Consider the following 25,000-nt stretch of genomic DNA (forward strand, 5'->3'; position numbering starts at 1 on the left):
ACAATTCTCTTCAAAATTTACGTTTCCTGAGACATTCCTACATTTATTTGTGACTTCAGAATTGGTACCTCAGAAATAGAAAAATTAATTTCATACCTAGTGGCAACTTGTCCTGTGGGATCAGTTGTTGTCATCCCACATTCCCCTCAGGGCTTAAGTCTGTGAAATTTGTAGTGTATTCTTGCAAAGAGGATGAACAATGTTTTGTTTTAACCAAAGTTTATGCTGTGAATGAGTCTTTGGCTCCATCTCTCCTGTGGAGGATCCAGACAGACTGCCTTTTTCAACTTAGCTTTCTGTTTCTCTGGGGTTGTCAAATGTCTTATTATATTTTTCAAATTGAATCATGCATATATACAATGAAATGTGGTCATACCCAGCCCCAATTTTCCTCTTCATCGCTTTACATTTTTCCATTTCTGTGTGTGTGGCCATGAAGACCAGAAGGAGCATTAGGTCCCAGAGAGCTGGAATTACAGGTGGTTGTAAGATGTCTATAATAGGTTCTGGGAATCAAACTCAGGTCCTCTGGAAGATCAGTACAAGCTCTTAAACACTGAGCATATCTCTAGCCCTGTCTTTTTGTTGTTCTTGTTGTTGATATAACCCACTAAGTACAACTAATGCTGCCCCTATGTGCATGGGTGTTGTGCCATCTTTGGAGCATGGAAACGTCTGAGTGGTCACATCCTCAAAGAAGAGTGGTTCCTGGCAACTCTCAACTGCCAATTGCAGCTCAGTAAGTGTTTGGGTCCAGAGATCGTTTACCCATCTATGATAAGGTTTTGGATGATGTGATCTTGTGCAGGTCTAGTTCAGGGAACCATAGCTGTTGCATGTTCATCTCTGTAATAGTTGAGTCATGTCCAGAAGACAGCATTTCATAGCACGCCTTCCCATCCTTTAGCTCTTACACTCTTTCTGCTTCTCCCTCTTCTATGATGTTCCCTGAGCTTTGATGATGGTGGTGGTGGTGGTGGTAATGATTATGAAAGTGGTGGTGGTGGTGGTGGTAGTGGTTCTGGTGATTGTGGTCATGGTGATGGCTGTGGTGGTAGTGGTGGTGATGATGATGGTGTTGATAATATGGACATCCCTCTCACTATCAGCACTCTGATTAGTTCTGCATCTCTCCACTGACTGCTGCCAACTCCAAAAAGAAGCTTCTCTGATCTAAATTTCATATAAAGTCTTTAATACTTACTATTTTCCTTTTATTTTATGTATATGGCTCTTTGTCTACGTATCCTTCTGACACCAATTGGATGCTTGGTGCCTAATGAGGCCAGAAGTCGGTGTCATATCCACTGAAACTGAAGTTACAGGTGTTGGTTAGCCACCATGTAGGTACCTGTGGCCTCTGAAAGATTAAGTAGTACATTTAACTCCTGAGACAGCTCCTGAGAGCATCTTTTATGATTTCTAATGCTCTTCCTCTTTCTCTTTTGAGGATAGAGTTGATCCTTTGATACATGACACTGTATTTCTGGTGTCACTCATCCAATCCTCCATCATATCTTGGAAATATCTGTTCTTATGTCACACAAAGTATGGGTGGAATGTCCAAGAGACTTCAAGGGGACTTCTAGATATATGGAAGGCATTTCAGCCATGAGAAAGAAGCCAGACTCAAACCCAGTCTATCGATTTTCCCCAGTGTCCTGCATACTTTCTGGCTATTCTAGGAGTAGAGGTAGAAACGGAGACCCCCCAAAAAATGCTCTAACAGAGTTGTGAGAATAAGTAAAATTTGGGGATAAAATGATGTGAGAATGGAAGGAGTTGTGGGATTTAGAGAACCAGGGATCACTGAAGTATTGGGAGTGAAAGCAGAGAGGTGGCAGAAGAGAGTCTCAGGAAACAAAGGGGGTGCTAAGTTGGCCTAAAGCCAGAGTGCAGCTGTGGGAGCATGCAAACCCTGACTGTGTGAACTTGGGGTCTGAACTCAGCTGGAACCTCTGGGGTGCTCCCCAGAACCGAGGATGGAAATGAAGTGGTTCTCCATGGTTACCTGTACATCACTCATGACTGTTTTGTAGATCCAAATGATGAACAGACCGACATGGATAAAGCTGGTGAGTGACTCCACCACACCCAGCCTGAGCTTTCTTCACATGTGTTCTCCATTCCCTTCCTGGACTGCTGGGAGCAGGTGCATGTGTCAGATAAAAACAGATTTTTGTTTCCCTCCAGATCCTCTTCCCAAGCCCAGCCTCAGTGCTTGGCCCAACGCAGTGGCATCAGAGAACAGCAACGTGACACTGCGATGTGTGAGTCCCACCCCAGGCATACGACTTGTTCTCAGGAAGGGAGATAAAGTTTTGGATTCTAGGCTTCCGCATCATTTGACAGAGGGGACAGCTGAGTTTCGTCTGACTAACCTCCGGCTGAGTCATGCTGGATATTATACCTGTGAATGCTACTTAAAGGAGTCCCCCAATAAAATCTCATCTTCCAGCGAGGTCCTCTTACTATTGGTGACAGGTGAGGACAGGCTGCCTCAGAAGGACGTTCACAGATCTTTAGCCAAGGGCGAAGGTGGATCAAAAGAATGTTGGTAGGGGAAAAGGGGCATCATCTGGAGCTGGTGGGATGGTCCAGCTGGCAGTAGCTTCAGCTGCCATGTCTGCCCACATAAGATCAATCCCGAAGACCCATATGGTGGAAGGAAAGACATGCAGAAGTTGCCCTCAGACCTTCACATTTATGGCATGGCTTGTGCCCTTCCCAATAAGTAAATGCAAATGTTATTTTAGAAGAACTTCCCCTCCAGAGCAGTTGAGGTGGACATCAGGTAACCAGGACAAAATTGATTACCTCAGCTTTACTCCAATATGTAGCAGTGTGGGGGGGGGGGGGACTGTGTTCTGCACAATATCTGGTTCCTTATAAGAATGACCCTATCAACAGTAAGTCAAGGTTGGGAATGGACTAACAGGGCCATATCATGCATGACTAAACTATCAGCTATGGGTAAATTCTTGGAGAGAGAGAGGGACCACCATTTTAATTGTGTATACTCTGCTGAGCACACTGGAGTCCAAAAGGTAACCACAAACAAATGTTCACCCAAATGGCCCTAGTTAGTCTTAGTGGGTCCCCAAACAAAATGAACACAAGTGAACACAAGAGAGATTTGTGGGGATGAGGAGTGTGTTAAAGAGATGGGGTGAAAATGATCAGTACCTACTGTGTACGTGTGCGAAATTGTCTACAAACAAATATATAGTTAATAAAATTATGTCTGCTGAGAGTCAGGATAGACTGTGGGACAGTTTCAGCATCACAGGACCCTTGCAGGACAGGAAGGATGAATACAGGATGCTAAGCTTGACCCCTTCCCCTTGGCTCTTGTTCCTCTTACAGGGGACTTGCCTAAGCCTTCCCTCCGAGTCCAGCACTTGGGTCGGGTCACCACAGGAGAACTGGTGAAGCTACAGTGTCAGAAGCCACACAATTCAACAGAGTTGTACCAAAAGTTTGCTCTGCTGAAAGTGGGAAATTCATCTCCCATACAGCTTCTGACTTCAGAAAACAACACGGCAGAATTCACCCTGCAGAATGTGACAAGTCGAGATGCAGGGAGGTACAGTTGTGTGTACCACCAGGCAGAAGCCCCTTTCAGGACCTCCCATCCAAGTGATCATCTTGATATCTCAGTGGCAAGTAAGGATTTCATGATAGCAACAAGTTTTGTATAATCATAAGAGTTTTTTGCCTAGTAGGACATAATTTATTCTGTAATATCATTGCTACATCATTGCACTCTTTCTTCTCTCTTTTAAAAAAAAGATATATTTTATTTTTGAAACTTGTGTGTCTGTGTGTGTCTTTGTGTGGGTATATGCACATGATTGCAGTGCATACAGAGAGCAGAAGAGGCATTGTTTCCCCTGGAACTGGTGTTACAGGTGGTTGTGAGTTGCCTGGTGTGGATGCTGGGAACTGAAATCAGATCTTTGCCAATGCCTATATATTTAAATGTTTTCTTCTCATATTTTCAGTTTCAGTTCTCACATTAAGGTCTTTGATTCATTTGGAGTTGATTTTTTGATCTAGTTTTATTCTTTGCATGGGAGTCCAGGTTTCCAAGCATTTGTTGAAAAGGCCATCTTTTCTTCAGTGTGAACTTTTGGCATTTTTGTTAAAAAATGTCTGCAGTTATGTAAGTTGCTCTCTGGGTTGTTTCTTGTGTTCCATTGATCTATGTGTCTGTTTTATGCTAATAACATACTGAAATTGCCCTCCTTGGGTTCAGTTGAGATTCACAATATTGCAGAGACTCAGATGCCAAGTGAAGTTCTGCTGTGCTCAAGGCCCATATGGCATTTTGTAGTCTGAGGAGAAATACTGATCTACTCTGAACTTCTGTGTTATGTGTTCTCCTTTGGTCTATGTTTTACTCATAAGATAAACCCTTATATATCAAAGGAGGTAAGTGAAATTACAGAAATGAGATAAAGAAGCACTGTGGTAGCATCACAATCTTTAAATCCAAATACTCCAGACACAGAGGCAAGAGGATTTGTGAGTTTTAGGTGACCCCAGTCTGCAAAGCTGGTTCCAGAACAGCCAAGGCTGTACAAAGAAAACCTGTCTCAAAAAAAAAGAAAGAAAGAAAAAATAAAGAAGAGAAAGGGAGATAAAGACAAAATAAACAACAGAGGAAAGCTAAGGCATCATGGTCATTTGAATGAGATAGACCCATGTAGATGTAACCGACCGTCTTATTAAATAAGAAACACAGGACCAATGTAAAAGAGAAAGCCAAGAGGTCAGAGCTCAGAGCTAAAATCTCACCCTTCCTCCTTCGTTGGTCCCAGCTTCCTGAAAGAGAGCTATTTCCCTGTGCGTAAGTCATTTCATAGTCACTCTGCCTTCTCATTGGTTGTAAACCCGAACACGTGACTGCCTCGTCACTGTCTGTATGTACAGCCCCCCAGGTCTTAAAGGCATATGTCTCCAAAGCTGGCGGTATCCCTGAACACACAGAGATCTATGGGGTTAAAGGCGTGCGCCACTACCGCCACACTCTGTCTATGGCTCTAATAGCTCTGACCCCCGGGCAACTTTATTTATTAACATACAATCAAAATCACATTTCAGTACAATTAGAATACCACCACCGACCCACATAGAACCATACATCAGAATGCTTTGTCTCCAGTAGATGGAACAGTTTGGGAAGGATAAGAGGCATGGCTTTGTTGGAGAAGGTATGTCACAAAAGGTAGACATTGAGGTTTCAAACCCATGCCAAACCCAGTCAGCTCTCTCTGCCTCATACTTGTGGATCAAGACATGTGCTCTCAGCTCCTACTCAAGCACCATGCCTGCCTATTGTCATGCTTCTCACCATGATGGTCATGAACTTTAACCTTTTCATACTGTGAGCCCTGAATCAATGCTTTCTTTTATGACTTGCCTTAGTCATGGTGTCTTATCACAATAATACCAACTCTAGTGAACACAGGCAGAATCTTGGTTATCCTTGATTGTCAGCCTAGACGCATCAGAAATAAGAGGCCTCAGTTGAAGAAATTCCTAGGTTAGATTTGTCTGAGAGCATGTCTGTGAGATTGTCCTGATTATTAATTAATGTAGGAAGGTCTTTGGTGTCACACTTTGGATGACAATACTCCTCAGGCAGATGATCCTGAGCTGCATCAAAGAGCAGCTAACCATGAGGCAGAGCAAGCTTGAATTCTGGGTTTCTCTTTCTTTTTAAAGATTTGTTAATTTTATGTGTATGAGTGTTTTATTCATGTGTGTGTGTGTGTGTGTGTGTGTGTGTGTGTGTGTGTGTGTGTGTACCACAGTCTTGCTAGGTGTGCCCCAGAAGGTGAGAAGAGGATGTGGAGTCCCTGTAACTTGAGTTATGGATGGTTGTGCCTTGCATGCCGGTGCTAGTAATGGAGCTCAGGTACTCTGGATGAGCCACCAATGCTCTTAACCACTGAATCATCTGCAGCCCTGCTCTGTGGTTTATACTTTCAGTTCCTCTCTGACTTCCCTTGACAATGGAGTGTAACCTCTGTGAGGAGATAAGGCATTTCCTCCCTAAAGCTGCTCTTTATCAGAATGTTTTCATCATTGCACAGAAAAGAAAGTGGAATAGACTGAATGCACAGAAATAAGGTTTAAAAAACCAGAACAAATCTCCATTCATTTCAGTTCTCATTAAAGCGTGTGTTGTGTGTTCAAGGGTTAAAACTGCAAGGACTAGACAGCTGCCCGCTGGCCAGTTTCTGAGTGGATGGAAGGAAGTCAGATCTGGTTGCTCATTTGGGGGAGGAAGAATGCTCCTTACAAACAGTGTTGATCATCTTCTCTCTTTCAGTGTCCCCAAGTGCCTTATCAAAATGTTACACCAAGATTAATCTCATCAGGCTGGAAATGTCTGCCATGTTTGTGGTGTTGATGGCCGTCTTCCTGGCTGAAGCCTGGTACAGCCACAGGATGTCATCTAGCAGACCCAGGTAAAATAACTGAGATTTTTCCTATTTCATGACTGGTGGGTAATTATGAGGAATGTTTGACCACCAAATTAATGAAGCTACAACTGAGAAATAAAAATGGCCAAGTGTGATGATGTATGCCTTTATTCCCAGGCCTTAGAGGCAGAAACAGGTGGATGTCTATGAATTCCAGATCAGCTGTGTGTACATAGTGAGTTACAGACCAGGCAATGCTGCACTGTAAGACCCTGTTATCAGAAACCAAAACAACAAATACAAATAACAAAAAAGTTAAAAATAATTTAAATAACAAATGATGCTCTGATATATTTAGGTTTTGTTAATTATACACTAATCAACATGGAAAAAATTAAGTATCTAACTATATATTAAGTAGTTACACTCATGTTTAAATGATTACCACAAGAGAGCTGATGAACATACTTATGAACATTTTACCTGATATAGAAATTTTCCATTATCCATTACAGTCATCACACTGTACTTTTGAACATTATAAGGAGTTATCTAAACATCAGACTTAGCATGAAAACTCATAGTTTTCCACATGGCCACTGACATCATTTTATGTGGTATAAATTTTTACCATGTTGTATTGTCCTGTTTGTTTTAGGCATAGGTATATGTAACATATGTAGATTTAATACAAAGTCCTTTCCCATTAAGTGTCAATGGAGGCCTCGAATCTGAAAAAGGAAATTACCAATGGAGTTGAAGAGATGACTCAATGGTTAAGAATGCCTTGCTCACACAGAGGAGCTGAGTCTGGCTCCCAGTGTCCACAAGGGCTAGCTCACAACCACATGAAACACCAGCCCCAAGGGACCAAATGCTCTTTTTGGGCCTCTGCAGCCACGCACCCTAACATGCACATACCTATTCACACACACACACACACACACACACACACACACACATTTAAAAAAAAATGGACAGTATCTTGCTGTGGGATGTTCTGTATGTCCTGTGTGAGCCTGTTCTTGGGTTCCTCGTGGCTTTACCCAGCAGGTCCAGAGGATGATTAGGACCACAGGCCTGAGTGCAGGTGTCTGAGATGGTCTGCACTTGGCTGTGATGTGGGATGGTCTGTATGGCAAATTGCTCTCATTGGTCAATAAATAAAACACTGACTGGCCAGTGGCTAGGCAGGAAGTATAGGCGGGACTAACAGAGAAGAGAAATAAAAGAACAGGAAGGCAGAAGGAGACTGCCTGGAGCCGCCGGCAGGACAAGGAAGATGTACCAGTAAGCCACAAGCCACATGGCAAGGTATAGATTTATGGAAATGGATTAATTTAAGATATAAGAACAGTTAGCAAGAAGTCTGCCATGGCCATACAGTTTGTAAGCAATATAAGTCGCTGTGTTTACTTGGTTGGGTCTGAGCAAGTGTGGGACTGGAGGGTGACAAGGATTTGTCCTGACTGTGGGCCAGGCAGGAAAACTCTAGCTACAGTATTTTTTTAAAAAGCACCTTCTACCTACTGTAGCTTTCAAACATCTCAAGTTGGAGTGATGGGAAGTAGGGGTGGGAGCACCCAGAGAAGAACCCATGTTTGGAGACCCTAAAAAGTTAATTTTGGAGCAGTTGACATAACTTAGAGGATAAAGGCACTTGACACTGAGCCTGACAACTTGAGTTTGATCCCCAGGATCCACATGGTAACAGGACAGAACCAACTCCCACGAGTTATCCCCTGACCTCCCCACACATAATGTGGCACCCACATGTGGCCACACACATGCATGCACACATGTACAAGAAATAAATAAAATATGACAAAAGAGTTAATATTTCTCAATCAATTCAGGTCTAATATTCTTTCCCCACAGGCCCTGCAGCACCCCAGCGCCACCATGAACCCTTGGTCAAGGTCACAAGCAGCTCTTCTGTTGTCTACGAAGCCTGCACTGCCAGCTCTCTGAGAGCTCTCCAGACATGGGATGGCAGCTCTGACCCTTCATTCTTCCCATGGCACAGAGGACAGAACTGGGCACAGATGCTCATGGGATACTTCACTGATTAACAATTGCTACACTGAAACTACAGTAGTATTTCTTCCTATGGATAGGGCATGCTGCCTAGATCATCAACCAAAACCATGGACTGTGGATCTGTTTCAGTGTTCATAATTATGTTAGCCTATTCTATCATTTCCTTAGAATGTACTTTGTATAACTTCACAGGTATCCTTGGCTCTGTACGTAGTATGCTAATTGAGTTTATGTACCTTTATGCAGTGTGTATTACCTGTATCTCATATACAACGTTTTTAATGCTTCTGATAAGTTATTGGGTTGATGCTTTGTTCATTCCGTGTGTGTGCACATGTGTGTGTTTGTACATGTGTGTGTTGAGTGGAGGCCAATATCATATGTCTTTCCTTTATTATGTTTCAAAAGATTTATTTTTATTTATGTGTGTGTGTGTGTGTGTGTGTGTGAGAGAGAGAGAGAGAGAGAGAGAGAGAGAGAGAGAGAGAGAGAGAGAGAGAGAGAGAGAGACTTATGTGCAGGTGCCCACTGTGTCCAGAAGAGGGCATCAGATCACCTGGAGTTAGAATTACAGGCTGCTTGATAATAGATACTAGGAACTGAATCTGGGTCTTCTAGAAAAGCAACAAATGCTCTTAACCACTAAGCTGTCTCTCCCATTCTCCATCCCTCCTGTTGTGTTTGAGGCAGGATCTCTCACTGAACCTGGAGTTCACTGATTTGCCTAGACTGTCTGGACACTAAGCCCCAGCAATGCTTCTGTATCCCTCTTCCTAGTAAGGGATTACAGGGACACATTACTACATCTGACTTATGTTGGTGCTGGGGATAAGAACTCAGGTCATTCCCACATACAAACATTAGGCAGAGAAAGAGTTCAGGATAGAGGTTTCCATTGGGTCCCTCCCCTTGGAATTCTGGGAACCCAGCAGAAGAGAGAGAGGAGGAATTATGGCATCCAGAGGAGTCAAGAACACCAGGCCTGCAGAATCTCATACACAATGAATTTTAGTGCTTCTGATATTGGGTTGTTGTTTTGTTCAATTTGTATGTGCACGCATGTATGTGTGTTTGTGCATGCATGTGTGGGGGGACAGTATCAGGTATCTTTCTTTTACTATTCTCCACCATGTTTTTAAATTTTTAATTTTATTTATGTGTGTGTTTCTGCATGTGAGAGAGAGAGAAAGCGGGGCAGGTACCCTCTTTGGCCAGAAGAGAGCATCAGATCCCCTGGAGTTGTGGGCTCCTGGGTGCTGGGAATTGAACCTGGGTATTGGTGAAATTATTAAGGCCACTCCACATAGTTAAGAGAAAGATTTATTTAGTGGGTAACTTACAAATGAGGGAATAGGTAGGTCACAGAATTTGTGGAAGGTGTATCGCATACCAGCGGTGTTCTCTGGAGTTCTGCTCAGTCAACCTCTACCATCCAGGGTACAGGAATAGAGAGAGTGCTGGACCATCCCGATCTTGGGTCTCCAGGGTCCTCCCTTGGCCCCACCTTGTAGGCATGACAGGTGCCGAAGCCTCAATGGGAGTTGGAACTTCCAGATTAAAGCTGAAATGGCTACACACTACACCTGGATCCTCTGGAATACCATTAAGTGCTCTTGACCACTAAACTCACTCTCTCTCTCTCTCTCTCTCTCTCTCTCTCTCTCTCTCTCTCTCCATCCTGTTTTTGAGGCATGGTCTCCTGATAGACTAGACTGGCTGAATATGAAACCCCAGACACCCTCCCATCTCCAGCTCCCCAGTAGGGAATTACAGAAACAAATTGGTACATCTGACTTCTTGTATGGACACTGGGGATAAGAACTCAAGTCCTTCCCACATACAAACATTAGGCAGAAAGAAAGCCCAGGTAGAGGTTTCCATTGAGTCCCTCTCCTTGGAACTCCAGAAACACAACAGAAGAGGGGGAGGAAGAATTGTGGGAGCCAGAGGGGTAGAGGACATCAGGAGAGCATGGCCTGCAGAATCAACTAAGCAGGGCTCATAGGGGCTGAGAGAGACTGAAGCTGCAATCACGTAGCCTGCATGGGTCTGTGCTAGGTCCTATGCAGATGTGTTATGGCTATTGGCTTGGTATTTCGGAGAGACTCCTGACAGTGGGAGTTGGGTGTCACTGGTTATTTGCTCTGCTCTTGGGAGACTTTTTCTCCGATGGGGTTGCCTTGCCATGCCTTGATGGGAGGGGTTGTGTCTACTCTTATTGACTGTTCTTGGGTCATGCTAAGTTGATGTCCCAGGAGGCCTGGGAGGAAGATGGGAAGTGGGGTAGTTCGGCAGTAGACGGGATTGGGGGAAGAACTGGGAGAGTGGAGGGAGGGGACGCAGTGGTTGGCATGTGTTCCATGAGAGAAGAATACAATTAAAATAAATAAATATGAACTTGGGTCCTCAAGCTTCTACACCAAGCACTTTCCAGGCTCTGCCATCTCCTTAGCCCCCTTGTAGTTATTTCATTTACCTTTTTGTGCTTTCAGTCATAAGGAAATGGGAGGGCTTTAAACCGGAAGGCTCTCAGTCTTGCCTGCCAGATAAACACATGTAAGGACTGGAGAGATGGATCATTTCTTTGAGCAATGATGCTCTTTCAGAGGATCCAGGTTCAGTTCCCAGTGCCCACATGCTGGTTCAGAACCATCTATAACTCCAGTTCCAGGAGAGCTAACATTCTCTTCTGATATCCACAGGCACCAGGCTTATAGATGTCATAGAGACACACACGGAGACACTCCCTGTCCATGCCAGACATTGTAAGTGGTTTGATCTTGTGCAGGAAGTCACACTTGCTGTGAGTCTATGTGAACATGTGACAGCTGAGAAAGCAGCACTTGGCAGCTCTCCTTCCATCCAAGGCCTTTAGACCTTCTGCCCCTCCTCCTTGATGTTACCTCTGTCCTATCTTGATCTCCAGGTCTGGCACTGTCCAACATCTAGAATCCTCCCAGTCAAATATTCCTCCCAGGACTTGATATTGTTGCTTGCTTACTTTCAAGATGAAGAACCCCAAGCCTCAAGCTGAAGAAGCCCATGGAGTGACTTGTATGTAATGGGGAGCCAGAACTATGAGGGAGAACCCTTCCAGCTGGCCAGCTAGCCTCATGACACTTGGGTCTGCTCAGTTCTGAGGAAGTAGAAGAGCTGGAGTCTGAGGGAAGACATCAGATGATTTTACAGGGGTGGACCAGAGGCCACATTGGGTTTCCTTTCTTGAAATCTGTAATGAAGACTAATTGCGTTCTTATTAAAAATGTCTTTTTCATGAGCAAGGGGCATCAAGATCATGATGGAGAAACCTACATGGACAACCAGTGGGAACTCATGAAATTTAAGCACCTATGGAGCCTCCATGGGACTGGACTAGGCCCTCCGTATAAGCCAGACAGTTGTGCGGCCAGATCTGCTTAGGGAGCCCTGGGCAGTAGGATCAGGATCCATCCCTGGTGCGTGAGCTGGCTTTTTGGAGCCCACTGCCTATGGTGGGACACCTTGCATAGCCTTGATGCAGGGGCAGGGGCTTAGACCTGCCTCTACTAAATATGTCAGGCTCTGCTGACTCCCCATGGGAGGCTTTACCTTCTTGTAGGAGGGAATGGGGAGTGTGTTGGGGGACGGGAGGCTGGAGGGTCAGGAGGAGGGAAGAGGGTGATCTGTGATTGGTATGTAAAATGAAAAAATCTTAATTAAAAAAAGTAAAATATCGAACGTTAAAAAAAAGTCAATGTTGCTCACCTACTTTTAAAGAAGGATTTTTATTTTCAATTATGTGTTTTGTACAGGACTATCCTGTGAGCTAAACTGCCACTGTTTTCAGGGTTCAGTAAAACATGGCCACAGCTGGGTTTGGTGACTGTTGACTTTCCCCCTTAGAAGGAGAGGTGGGGAGGGTCGTGGCACTGTCACGTGAGTATCAAGCCTCTCCTTCAGAGCAGTGTTTATGTAAATCTGTCTTCATTGCATGTGGCTTCAGTGGGGACTAGAAGAACACAGGTCGGGAAGGACCAATGAGGGGGCACCATCTATGCATAAATCTCGGCCTTGACATCAGAAATCATAAATCTCAGTTTACATCATCTCAGAATGAACCCGGCAAGCCCAGTGTTAGGCCTTTTGAAAGTGACCTGTGTAAGGCCTGAAAGTTGACTGTGACAGAAAAGTACCAAGTGAGTCAAGTCTCTGAAGGAGTTCAGAGGAACGGGTTGCAACAGAGGCCATCTACACATTTCCTGAAAGTGGATGTGGGAAGAAGGAACTGAGCAGCCAGCTCAAAACCTCAAAACCAGTCTTGCCTACTCATTGAGGTTGGAAGGACTGCAATATCCTGGTCCAATTCTTCTGCTAAGAGTCCCGAAGAAGACCCTTGGACCAGCCTCTGAGCCACCATGATCCCTAGGCTCCTTTCCCTTCTCTGCCTCCGTAAGTTGCTCCAGGAAATCATAAAACTGGTGAGATTCTTGGATGGGGATTGAAGCCAGAACTCACACAGAGCTCAGATCAGTGCCTGAGTGCACAGGATGAATCAGAAATCTTATTGTACATATTAGGGTAAAACCAAAGCTCAATAATAGACATAGATGGGGGAAAACACAGGGTCTGGGCTGTAGCTGTGTTGGCAGGATGCTTACCTAGTGAGTGTGGAGTCCTGGGTTCTATCCCCAGTGCTATAAACCAGTTGTGGTGACACAAATCTATAATCCCAGGACATGGAAGGTGGAGAGAAGCAGATGATGAATTGAAGGAAGAACATCTTCAGCTAAGTAGGGAGATCAAGGTCAGTCTGGACCACTGGAGACTACACACACACACACACACACACACACACACACACACACACAGAGAGAGAGAGAGACAGAGACAAGAGAGAGAGAGAGAGAGAGAGAGAGAGAGAGAGAGAGAGAGAACATAGGTATAATGTAAAGGACTCAAAACTGGCAAGTTCTATATGCTGTTGCTAGCCAAGGTTGAATCAGCAGCAGGCTATTTCTTTTCTGTGATGCCAAGTTGTTATGACTAAGATACAACAGAGACCAACCACAGAAAGAACTTCTTGTTTATTATATTTAAATTGTTTTGAGACAAGCTTTTACTATGCAACCTGGCTGACCTGGAGCCTAGTATCTAGGCCAGGCTGGCCTTGAACTCACAGAGATCCTCCTGCTTCTGCTCTCAAAAGCCGAGATTACAGGCTGTGAGACCAGGTGATAAGACAGGGATAAGAGCTTGTACAACTATGCCTAGCACTTTTTTATATAGTAATAACTACAGTTGGTGATCAATGCTATTCAGTAACTTTTCATGGTGGGGTGTGGTGGCACACTCGTGTATTCCCAGCTCTGGAAAGATAGAGGCAGGAGTGTCAGAAGTTCAAAAACATCTGGTTACATAATTAATTGGTGCCTGAATGGGTACATGAGACCCTACATCAAAAATAATAACCCAGGTGTGGTGGAACATCTTTAATCCCAGTACTGACAGCAGGAGACAGGTGGATGTCTATCTGTCCTACAGAGTGAGTTCCAGGACAGCCAGGACTACACACAGGAATCCTGTCTCTAAGCACCAAAAGAAAAAAAAAAGACAAGCATGAGCACAGGGCCCACCACTTCTTCCATTGATCTCAGAGCATCTTTCCCCAATTCATGATCTTTTCTTTAATTCATTATTATATATAGGTGTGTGTGTGTGTGTATATATGTTATATGCATGCATATGAGCACATATATACAACCATTGACCGTTAATCCTATGCATATGTGTCTATGACTGACTGACTTCTTGGGATTGGACTACCTACATGGGAGCTCATCCCTGGAGGAGACTGATTCTCCTCTCAGCTACCATTCACCATCTGTAGATCTTTATCTAGGGGTGATACCATGTGGAGGCATGAGGGCTTTTATTACAGATATATTTTTATTACATTTATTTATTTGTGTACATAGTAAATAAGTTGTGTGCTTGTGTGTGTGTTCACATGAGGCTCACTAGTTGGGCTAGGCTAGCTGGCCACTGAGCTCAAGGGATCCTCCTGTCTCCACCTCCCCAGCATTGGGAAGACAAGCATACGCCATCACAGTGATCTTTTTCACATGGGTGGTGAGTATCAAACTTGCTTGTATTGAGAATTTACTGGCAGAACCATCTCCCAAGCCTCCCTCCATGGGGTCTTTTTGTCTGTCTGTTTTGAGACAGGGTCTCTCTATGCAATCCTGGCTATCCTAGAATTCACTATGTAGACCAGGCTGGCCTCAAACTCCCTGAGGTCCTCCTGCCTCTGACTCCTGAGCGCTGTGATTAAAGGGGTGCACCAGCTTCCTCCTGAGGTTCTTGACATCATTAGGAGTAGGCTAACTTCTTGTCCTCCCCAGTGTCCTACAAGGCTGGTGTCCCTTCCCTGGAGGAGAGGTGATGACCCAGGCAATGTGATCCCTGCTCCTCCAACAGAGATGGTGATTGTGTGAAGCTTGGGGGTTGGAATGAGAATTGGAAGGTTTTGAGAGTTTGGAGAAGAAAAAAAAAAAAAAAAAAAAAAAAAAAAAAAAAAAAAAAAAAAAAAAAAAAAAAATTATGAGGAAAAAGAGTATTTGTTTTTTTTTTTTTATAGTTGTTTTTGAGAGTTTGGAGAAGTAAGAAGGGACCCTTGGAGTGAGATCAACAAGATGATAATAGCCAACCTCAGATACAAGCTGAAGTCACAGCCCAGATGAGGGACCATGCAGCTCCTGAGAGGGAGACTCCAAGTGATAAGATGACAGTGCTCCCCGAGTACCCCTCTGGACCAGGGAGGGGGACGAGGAACTTGTGACTCATGTGGGATTTTTTTTCCAGGGCTGTGTGTTGGGCAATCAGACATTCCGGTCAATGGTAAGTGGGTCTTCAGGCAAACTCTCCTTGATCTTTCACCCCAAATTTTTTCCTCCCCTTTTTATATCTTCTGTATGTGTGTCCATGTGCATATGTGAGTACACATGTGAGTGTGCATTCATGTACAAGCCAGAGGTCAACAACATGTGAGTGTGCATTCATGTAGAAGCCAGAGGTCAACAACTGTGCTATTTTCCAATGCTGGGGGACCTGCCTCCAGCAGTGCAGGGCTCAAAGGGAATTCCATGGAGTCGGCATACTGTGACTTTTTATCTGAGGGGTAGGGGAAAAAAAACACTCACATACTCTCTTGATGCTTTCTTTCTTTGTTTTATCACTGCATTCTCTTCTCTACTGCTTATATACCTCAACAAAGTCTTTCAGGCAATGTAGGAATTGCAAGGTGGTTACATTCTATTTTACCAGTGAATACTTATAATGAATACTTTTTTTTGTCTCTCACATGATTAAAAAGAAGCCATCCCAAGACGCCATGTACATTTACATCTAAGAAACTTGTTACAGATTTTCACAGTGTGATCATGCAGTGGGTATCTTTCTCAGCCATCTTTTACTGGCAGGCTGTATTTACCAGTTACAAAAAAGGATTCGGTCACTTTATTGGTTATCTTGAAAGGTAATCTTATAAGGAATTTTAATGGAATCACAATCCTAAAATTTTACATGTAAAACAATCATTCAGCTCTACTTTAAATCTTTAGGGTGCATACCCACTCATCAGTAGTTTCTTATATCCAGAGTTTGAGGGCAAAAATGGACACAAGGAATTAATCATCACCTTTGATCATCAACCAGTCCTAGCAAGGAAAGTACATCAGCTAGTAATAACTGGACTGCTTTGTATTTCTGACCCTGACCCAATGTGTCTTTGTGAACTTTATATTGCTTTCTAGGCTTTTTCATCTCAAAGCTATTATCAAAGCATCTGACCTAACCTGGAGTTATTTTAAGGCTTTGCTTCAGCTATGATGCACACCAAAACCTGTGAATGCACCTTTCAACAAGCATTAAGATTAAAAGAATGTGAGCCAGTCTGGCTCTTGGAACTCAATCACTTTCCTTAATCATTAACCTGAACTGCAATCTCTGCAGCTCCTTAGGTGAAACTCATAGGCCCTAGCTTGTGTAACACTTTCCTGTATTTATTTGTAATCATCAAAACTCTGTTTAAACCAACATTATCATGTTCAAATAGACAGTACAGCTTAAGAAGAAATCATCTTCATAATAATTCACAAGTAAAAGTACCTAGTAGAACAGGATGTTTCCGTGAGATAAACACACTTCGTTACAGGCAGTGGGGATCTCCCCACACCCATTCACACCATGCAGATACCAGAGAAAGATCTCAGCAGCAAACATGTGAAGGCACAGCAGAAGCAAAAGACATTCTGGAGTCTGTGGTCTAGAGGCCTTGCCTGTCACCCCAAACTTCAATTGCTGTGTGTGTTGGGGGGAGGATTACTGTAAATATTTTTTTCTTTCTTTATTTCTTTTTTAAGGCAATTTTTTTCCAATGGACCTGAGGCATGCCAATTAGGGTAGAATGGCTGACCAGAAAGCCGAAGTGGTCCATCAATCTCTACTTGCCCAGCAATGGATTTCAAGCATACATACCACATCCTGATTTCTATGCTCACTCCAGGAGTCCGACTCAAGTACTCATGCTTGCATAACAAGCATTTCACTAATTGAGCTACCTCCACAGTGCAGTCTCCTTCTCTATTAAAAAAAAAAAAAAAGGAACAGCAGAGGCTCTGGGAGAAGGTAAGTACATCAGATACAGCTCTGAGCTCTGTTTGCTTCCAGGGCCACCTCCCAAGCCCAGCCTCAGCGCCTGGCCCAGCTCAGTGCTTCCCACCAAAAGCAGTGTGACAATGCGATGCAGGAGCCCTGCTCCAAGTGAATACTTCATCTTCAAAAAGGAAGGTATCGTTTTGGATTCTGGGAAGCCACGTGATTTGACAGAGAAGATGGACTGAGTTTCATATCGCTGAGTTACAGCAGAATCATGGAGGACATTACACCTGTGAATCCTTCAGCAAATGGCCCAATGGCACCGGGACCCAGCCCAGTGATGCCCTTCTCCTATTGGTCACAGGTAAGGAGGGTCTATCTCAGGAAGACATATGGCATCTTCAGACTGGGGGTAAGGGTGGGACCGGGAGAAGGAATGAAGAAGGGTGGGATCTCCAGAGCAAAGGGTAGAGGAGTGGGAATGTGCTTCCACCCAGGGTTTGTGGGAATGAAAAAAAAAAATCTCTGTTCTAGAGTCACGGTAGATAATGAGAGAGATGAGGTTCAGTAGATTGCTCCCACAAGAAAAAGAATGGAAAAGAAAAAACAAAAAAACATTACCCGGCAGTGGTGGCACACACCTTTAATTTCAGCACTGGGGAGGCAGATGCAGGTGGATCTCTCTGAATTCAAGGCCATCCTGGTCTATAGAGTATGTTCCAGGACAAGGGCTACCCAGAGAAACCCTGTCTTGAAAAATAAAGAAAGAACACAAGCAACAACAAAGAACAGGAATGTGCACAAGGCCTACAGCGTCTCCCCTTGAGCTCAGAGCCTCTTTCTTCTCCAGGGTACTTGTCTAAACCTTCCCTCCAAGCCTACCACAGGGGCACAGTGCCTGCAGGGAGCCAGGTGATACTGCAGTGCCAGAAAGCGGGCAGTGTGCTCGGACCCATGAGGTTTGCATTGCTGAAGGAGGGATGCTCGGCTCCTGTGCAGATAAGGAGCTCCACAGGAAGGGTGCTTGACTTCTCCCTTCTGAATGTGACAGCCAGAGACTCGGGGAGATACAGCTGTGTGTACTACCAGGCAAAGGCTCCCTATCGGGCCTCAATCCCCAGCAATCCCCTGGAGGTCTCTGTGACAGGTAAGGTTTGCTATCATTCTCTGAACGCCTGTGGGAGGGTGTAGTGGTCCCGCAGCCACTTACAAAATAATCACTCAGAGGCTTACTACTATTTACAAACTGTATGGCCTATGGCAGGCCTCTTGCTAGCTAGCTCTTATATCCTAAACTAATTTATTATCATTTAATATCATTTCTATTAACCTATGTTTTGCCACGTGTTCCATGGCTTTACAGGTCTGCTGGCATGTTGCTTCTTGGGCAGCAGACAGGTATCTCTCCAGACTCTACCTTTCTCTTTCCTGCCTCTCTCCTTGGATTTCCTGCCTGCCTCTAAGTTGCCTTGCCATAGGCCAAAGCAGCTTATTTATTAACCAGTGGGAACAACATATATTCACAACATACAGAAAGACATCCCCCAACAATTTAGCTATGCAATATTTATATTTTTTTATTGTTGTTATTACTGTTTTGAGGCACATTCTCACTATGTAGCCCTGGCTGGTGTTGTAACTCACAATGTAGACCATGGCAGTCTCAAATTCACAGAGATGTGCCTGCCTTTGCCTCTGAATGCTAGGACTAAAGGGGTGCACTGCTACTCTGACTTCTTTTTATTTTAATTAGTCTTTCAGGTTAATATAAAGTTAATCTTATTGGGTTATAGAACTACCAAGAAAACGAATCTCTGGGCTTGTCCATGAGGGGTAATCTAGACAAGGTTAACTGAGGTAGGAAGACTCATCCTTAAAATAGGTGGTGCCATCAATGGACTGGGATCCCAGACTTAATGAAAAGGCCAATGTGAACTGAGTCCCAGGATTTATCTCTCTCTTTCTCTGCTTCCTGACTATGAATGCTACATGACTGTTTGCCTCCTGCTTTTGTTACCATGCCTTCCCCACCATGATTTACAGCAACCTCACACAGAGAGTCAAAATAACCCTTTCCTTTGGTTGCTTCCGTCAGGTGTTTATCACTAATACAATTAGCACACAAATCAGGGTGACTCTGTACAAGCAATAAGGACATTTATTGTCCTTCTCTCACACACTGCCCTGCCTGGCCCTGTCCCCCAGCTACCCCCAAACTGCTCTCTTCTCTTCACCGGGTGAGTTTCCCTGTCTCCTCTCCTGTTCTATGCTTTCTTCCACCTAATTCTCGTCCCCACTTCTCATGATCCCCTGTATGGTTCAGTGACCCCATATATAAATACACACACACACACACCTGTACAACATGGATACAGTTTTAACCGAGTTTCCTCATTTGAAAGAAAACATGATGCTTGCCTTCCTGAACCTGCTTTATTTTATTTAATGTAATGATCTTCAGCAGACTCCATGATCTTGTTTTTCTTCCTGGATGTATAAAATTCTGTTAAGTACACACATCACATTTGCTCCATTCTTCCGTGGGTAGACATCAAGGCTGGTTTAGTTTCCTGATATTTATGACTAAGGTAGAAATAAATATGGATGGGCAGACATCTCTGTAGTATGTTGACTTCCAGTCCTCCAGATACATACCAAGGAGTGATTGATATAGCTGGGTTGTATGGTAGTCACATTTTCAATTTTTTGAGAAACCTCCATACTGATTTCTATGAAGGCTGGTACAAGTTTACACTCCCACCAGCAGTGTTATGGATTCCTCTCTACCCACATCATCACCAGTATTTGTTGTTACTTGTTCAGCCATTTGGATTGTGATAAGATAAGATTTCATAGCAGTTTTTTTTATGCTAACAGCTTTTATTAAATAATTGATCCTGCTCACAGATTGAACTATCATAAACCTCACACATTACATTTTTACCATATAAGCATATACATACATTTATAACTATATGGCTATGTTTACACTCTATTGTGTTTCCGTAAATTACTTTTCTTGTTGTGTTAATTTTATTTTAATAGTTTTATACAGTTATCTGATATGTGATTACTTTCCTATGGCTACTACTAGAAAATTTTTGAGGATTTATTTTTTCCATATAGACTGCTAGGTATTTATAACTGTGTCACAAAATCATTCCTCCTGATTTACCACTGTTTTAAAATCATGTTTTGTGCATGCTTTACAGTATCTTGCATTTGCTTTCCTAGATAATTCATAGCAGTTTTAATTAACATTTCCCTGATGGCTAAGACTGCTGCACACCTTTTTCAACTATTTTAATGGCCATTTGTGTTTCTGGTTCTGAGAATGGCCTATTCAGTTCCTTAGCTCGTACATTGTTTGGAGGATTTTTGTTGCTTTATTTTCAGTTCTTTATACATTCTATGTAATACTCTTCTGTTTGATGCACGAGATTTTCTCCATTCTTCATGATGTGTTGTCACACTGTAGAGTGTTTTCTTTGTCATACAGAAGCCTTTTAATGTCATGTAGTCCCATTTGTTAGTTCTCTGGATCATTTCCTGTGCTACAGAAGAGTTTTTCAGCAAATCCTTGCCTATGTCTATATCTGTAGTGATTTCCCCATAGCAGTGTTCAAGTTTCTGGTCCAAGGTCTTTGATCTATTTAGAACTGATCTTTGTGCAGGGCGAGAGAGATGCATCTGGTTCCATTCCTCAACAACTAACTAGACATCAGTTTTCTCAGCATCATTTGTTAAAGAGCATGTCTCTTCTATAATAGGTTTGTTTATTCTTGAAACAAGGACGCGGTCTTCTCTGTAATTCATTTGTTTGTAGTTGAGATAAGGACTCACTATGTAGCCCAGGCTGTTCTGGAACTCACAGAGATCTGCCTGCCTCTTCTCCCAGAGCACTGGGATTCAAGGTGTGCACCACCATGCCTGGCTGTGATGTATGCTTTTGACCACTTTGTCAGAATTAGGTGAATCACACCATGTGGGCTGATTTCTAGCTTCTATTTAACTGGTCTACATGTCTGTCTTGACACCAGCGCCATTCTGCTTCTTGTGGTTTTGTTGTTGTTATCACACTATTATATATTCAGAGATTGGGTATCATGATGCTCTCAAGTGGATTTTAGGATCTAAGGATCGGTTTTGCTACTTGATATCTTCCATGCTTCCATAGGAATTTCAGCATTGTTTCTTCTAATACTGTGAAGAGTATCATTGAGATTTTGATGCAGATTGCATCAAATCTGTGGACTGCTTTGGTAAGACAGCCCCTTTTACAGTATTAATTCTGCCAATCCATGAGCACAGGAGGTCTTTCCATATTCTAGTGTCCTCTTCATTTTCTTTCTTTTGTGTGTTGAAAATTCCACTGTGGAGGTCTTTTACCTGTTACACTTATTCCTGCAGATATAGTTAAACAACTGTAAGTGGGTTTTCTCCCTGATATCATTCCTTTACTGTTTGAAGTCTTCAAAAGTATCCAAAGTTTCCTGCCATAATGTTGTCCCATTAAATGCTACACACCTTGCTCATAAATTCCCCTTTTTGCCTTTGAGATTTTCAATAGTGTGATCACTGTTAGGTATGAAAGTCTGTGTACTCGGCAATGATAGGTAAAGAATGATGTTCTTACATAGTAGTGAGATTACCTGCCTTTCCCTGTGGGTCATGCCTGCAGGTAACCTTGCTGTTGGTGTGTTTAGTTATGAAGCTGCACTTTTTGGGATGAGCTGACTCATGTGCAGTGTCTTTTAGTATAGATAAATGCCAAGCATCACATCAGCTCCTCTTCCTCCTCTTCCTCTTTCTCCTCCTCCTCTCCCCCTTCCTCCTCCTCCTCTTCCTTTTTCTCCTCCTTCTTTTGCTTTTGGTGTGTGTGTGTGTGTGTGTGTGTGTGTGTGTGTGTGTGTGTGTGTGTCACCTGTTTAAGTGCAGGCACTCACATGCCAAGGTGTATGTGTGAAGGTCAGAAGACAATCACTCCTTGCCTTTTGCCCTGTGTGAGACAGGGTCTCTTGCAGTTCACTGCTGCAGATGCCAGGCTAGGTGGCTCTCAAGCTTCTGTGGATTCTCCTCCTGTCTCACTACAGTGCGTATGGATTTTAGATACACACTACTGTATCCAGCTATATGTGGATTCTGGGGTTCAGGCCCTTTATCCACCTAGCTGTTTCCCTTGCTCCTTACCATTCAACAGCTCCTCTTGAATGAAGAGAGAGATACAGTGAACCAGCCTTTCCTCTGCCAGGTTCAAATTTTCTGAAGCTCACTGCCCGTATGGGCATTTTTGTGATCTGAGGAGGCATGCTGACCTGCCACTGATTCCTGTGTTCTGTAGATCTATGTGTAGCTCTGTCTCCTTTGATCTACATGTTGCATCTAAGATTAACCCCTAATGCATCAAGGGAGATAGAGAAATGGAAGAGAGAAGAGGTAGAAATAAGGTAAGGCCAAGCAAAGTAAAAGAGACTGAGGCAGAAGGATACCCATTTCAACTTAAATTTAAAAAATATTTAAAGTTAAATCTTTAGAGAACAGAGTCTGTGACGCCAGTGGAAATATGGGAGTCAGATTTGGTCAATCTGTCTGTGAAGGAGGGATGCCCTCTGTGGCCAGTGACGATCATCTTCTCCCTTTCAGAGCCCCCAGATACCATGAGAGAAGGCTACACCGTGGGTAACCTCATCCGGTTTGGAGTGGCTGCTGTCACTGTGCTGATAATGGGAGGCTTCCTGCTTGAAGCCTGGCATAGCCAGAGGCTCTCTCCAAATAGACCCTGGTAAAATAACACTCTTTGTTATGGGCTGTTGTGTAATTGCGAGGGTTTTCTCCATCCCGGGTTGACAAAGGTATAACTGACAGATACAAGTTGAGTTGTATTTACTATGTGCAAAGCAAGGTCTTGACATATTTAATTTTAAGAGTCAATTGTGTATGTGTGTTTTGCCTGAATGCATGTCTGTGTACCAGGTGTGTGTCTGTACAGTGTGCATCCCTGATGCCTGCAGAGGCCAGAAGAGGGTGTTGGGCTCCTTGGAACTGAAGTTCCAGAGCACAGATAATTGTGAGCTACCATATGGGTGCTGGGAATTGAGCCAAGATCCTCTGCAAGAGCACCCAGTACTTTTATCCACTGAGTCCTCTCTCCAGCCCCAGCGTATGTAATCTTCGTGTGTTAAATATTCTCCAGTCACCCTAGGGAAAGAAATAAGTAATCAATTATGTACTGAATAAGGAATTTCACTGGTCATGAAATGGTAGCTACCAAACCTACCCACCAATTCAGAGCTACTTTTGTGGCCAATTTTAATTTGTCTTTCTTTGCCCACAGGCCCCACAATGCCCTGGGGGCATAAGGAATCCTCGGTGAGATTGGACCAAATTATCCCTGTGAATTTCTGTGCAACCACGATGCCAGCTTTTTGAGAATCATCCAGGGACAGGATGATGGCTGCCTCATTCCGACGCTTCACATAGAATGGAGGCCAGGCCTGGGCACAGATGTAATGAAGCTTTCTCTGTCCCAACCTGCCAGCTTCCAAATAACCACGCGGAGACTTATTATTAATTATGAAAGCTCGACCTTAGCTTAGGCTTGTACCTAACGAGTTCTTAGAACTTAAATTAACCTGTATTTTTAAATCAATGTTCTTTTACTTGGTTGGGTTACCTTTACTCTGTGATGCCCATCCTGCTACCTCCACGTCTGGCTGGCAACCCTGTCTTTCTTCTCCCCTGAGACCTCTCTGTCCCCAGAAGTCCCACCTAACCTCTTCCTGCTTAGCTACTGGCCATTCAGCTCTTTATTAAACCAACTACAGGGACACATCTTCTTACAGTATAAAGGAATACTCTGCAACACATAAATGCTTATCTGACACATTAATATATATGTATACATTGTGTGTGTGTGTTTCCCTTTTTTCTTTTTTCTAACACTTCTTTTCTCTTTGATGTTTTTGAGACAGGGTCTCTCTACTATGTAGCCCTGGCTGTCCTAGAACTTGCTATGTAGACCAGGCTGGCCTTGAACTCACAGACATCCATCTGCCTCTGCCTCCCAGTGCTGGGATTAACAGCATGTGTCACCACCCCCAGTCCCAGTTTGCATTTTCTTAAGATCGTATGTGTTAGGGTTGGAGAGATGGCGCAGAGGTGAAGAGCCCTGGTTGCTCTTCCAGAGGACCCAGGTTCAATTCCCAGCACCCACATGGCAGCTCACAACTGTCTTGTAACTCCAGTTCCAGGGGATCAGACACCTTCACTCCAAATGCACATAAAATAAAGTTAAATAAATTTAAAAGAAGAAGAAGAAGAAGAAGAAGAAGAAGAAGAAGAAGAAGAAGAAGAAGAAGAAGAAGAGGAAGAAGAAGAAGGAGAAGAAGAAGAAGATACGTGTTGCCAGATGGTGGCAGCATACTCCTTTGATCCCACCAAAGGCATTTGGAGGCAAAGGCAGGCAGATCTCTGAGTTCGAGTTCCAAGACAGCCAGGGCTACACAGAGAAACTGTCTCAAAAAAACAAAACAAAACAAGAACATACATGTTGAGCATCTTCTCTGGCACTGTTGGTTATCTAGACTATATAAATTATATATTTGCCTCTATATACACTATATTTATTATATGTTTCTTACATATATGTTTATATTCTTTTTTTAAAAGATTTATTAATTTTCACGTGTATGAGTGTTTTGACGGTGGTAAGCCAGCATGTGAGTGCTGGAAAACGGAGCAAGGTCCTCTCCAACAGTAGTCAGTGCTCCTAACTGTTTAGCCATTGCTCCAGCCCTCAAAAACATTCTTAGTGAGTACTTCATCCATTCTTTTTAAAAGTAGCAATGGCAAATAATAGTTTATAGTAAGAGAGTTTGTGGTGATTGCTCAGT

General features: G+C 43.4%; 2 protein-coding genes across 2 annotated transcripts in view; both read left to right on the forward strand.

The window, feature by feature from the left end:
• The window catches only part of LOC119087310 (immunoglobulin superfamily member 1-like), a 32,148-nt gene extending 23,380 nt beyond the window's left edge, over positions 1-8,768 (forward strand). Inside the window, exons 6-10 of the mRNA XM_037202225.1 lie at positions 2,040-2,075; positions 2,194-2,484; positions 3,367-3,666; positions 6,341-6,479; positions 8,313-8,768. Coding sequence (XP_037058120.1) covers positions 2,040-2,075; positions 2,194-2,484; positions 3,367-3,666; positions 6,341-6,479; positions 8,313-8,340 — 794 coding nt within the window. The 3' untranslated portion in view covers positions 8,341-8,768. The remainder of the gene's footprint in view (positions 1-2,039; positions 2,076-2,193; positions 2,485-3,366; positions 3,667-6,340; positions 6,480-8,312) is intronic.
• A 3,774-nt stretch (positions 8,769-12,542) lies between these two features.
• Positions 12,543-23,717, forward strand: LOC114687526 (T-cell-interacting, activating receptor on myeloid cells protein 1-like). Its single transcript, XM_037202226.1, is given in 7 exon segments — positions 12,543-12,902; positions 15,315-15,350; positions 17,181-17,347; positions 17,349-17,472; positions 17,959-18,255; positions 22,752-22,890; positions 23,443-23,717. Coding segments are annotated over 7 exon segments (822 nt in total). The 5' UTR covers positions 12,543-12,868; the 3' UTR covers positions 23,468-23,717.
• The last annotated feature ends 1,283 nt before the right edge of the window (positions 23,718-25,000 follow it).

This window comes from Peromyscus leucopus, chromosome 1, assembly GCF_004664715.2.
Source record: "Peromyscus leucopus breed LL Stock chromosome 1, UCI_PerLeu_2.1, whole genome shotgun sequence".
In the NCBI taxonomy this organism is placed as follows: domain Eukaryota; kingdom Metazoa; phylum Chordata; class Mammalia; order Rodentia; family Cricetidae; genus Peromyscus; species Peromyscus leucopus.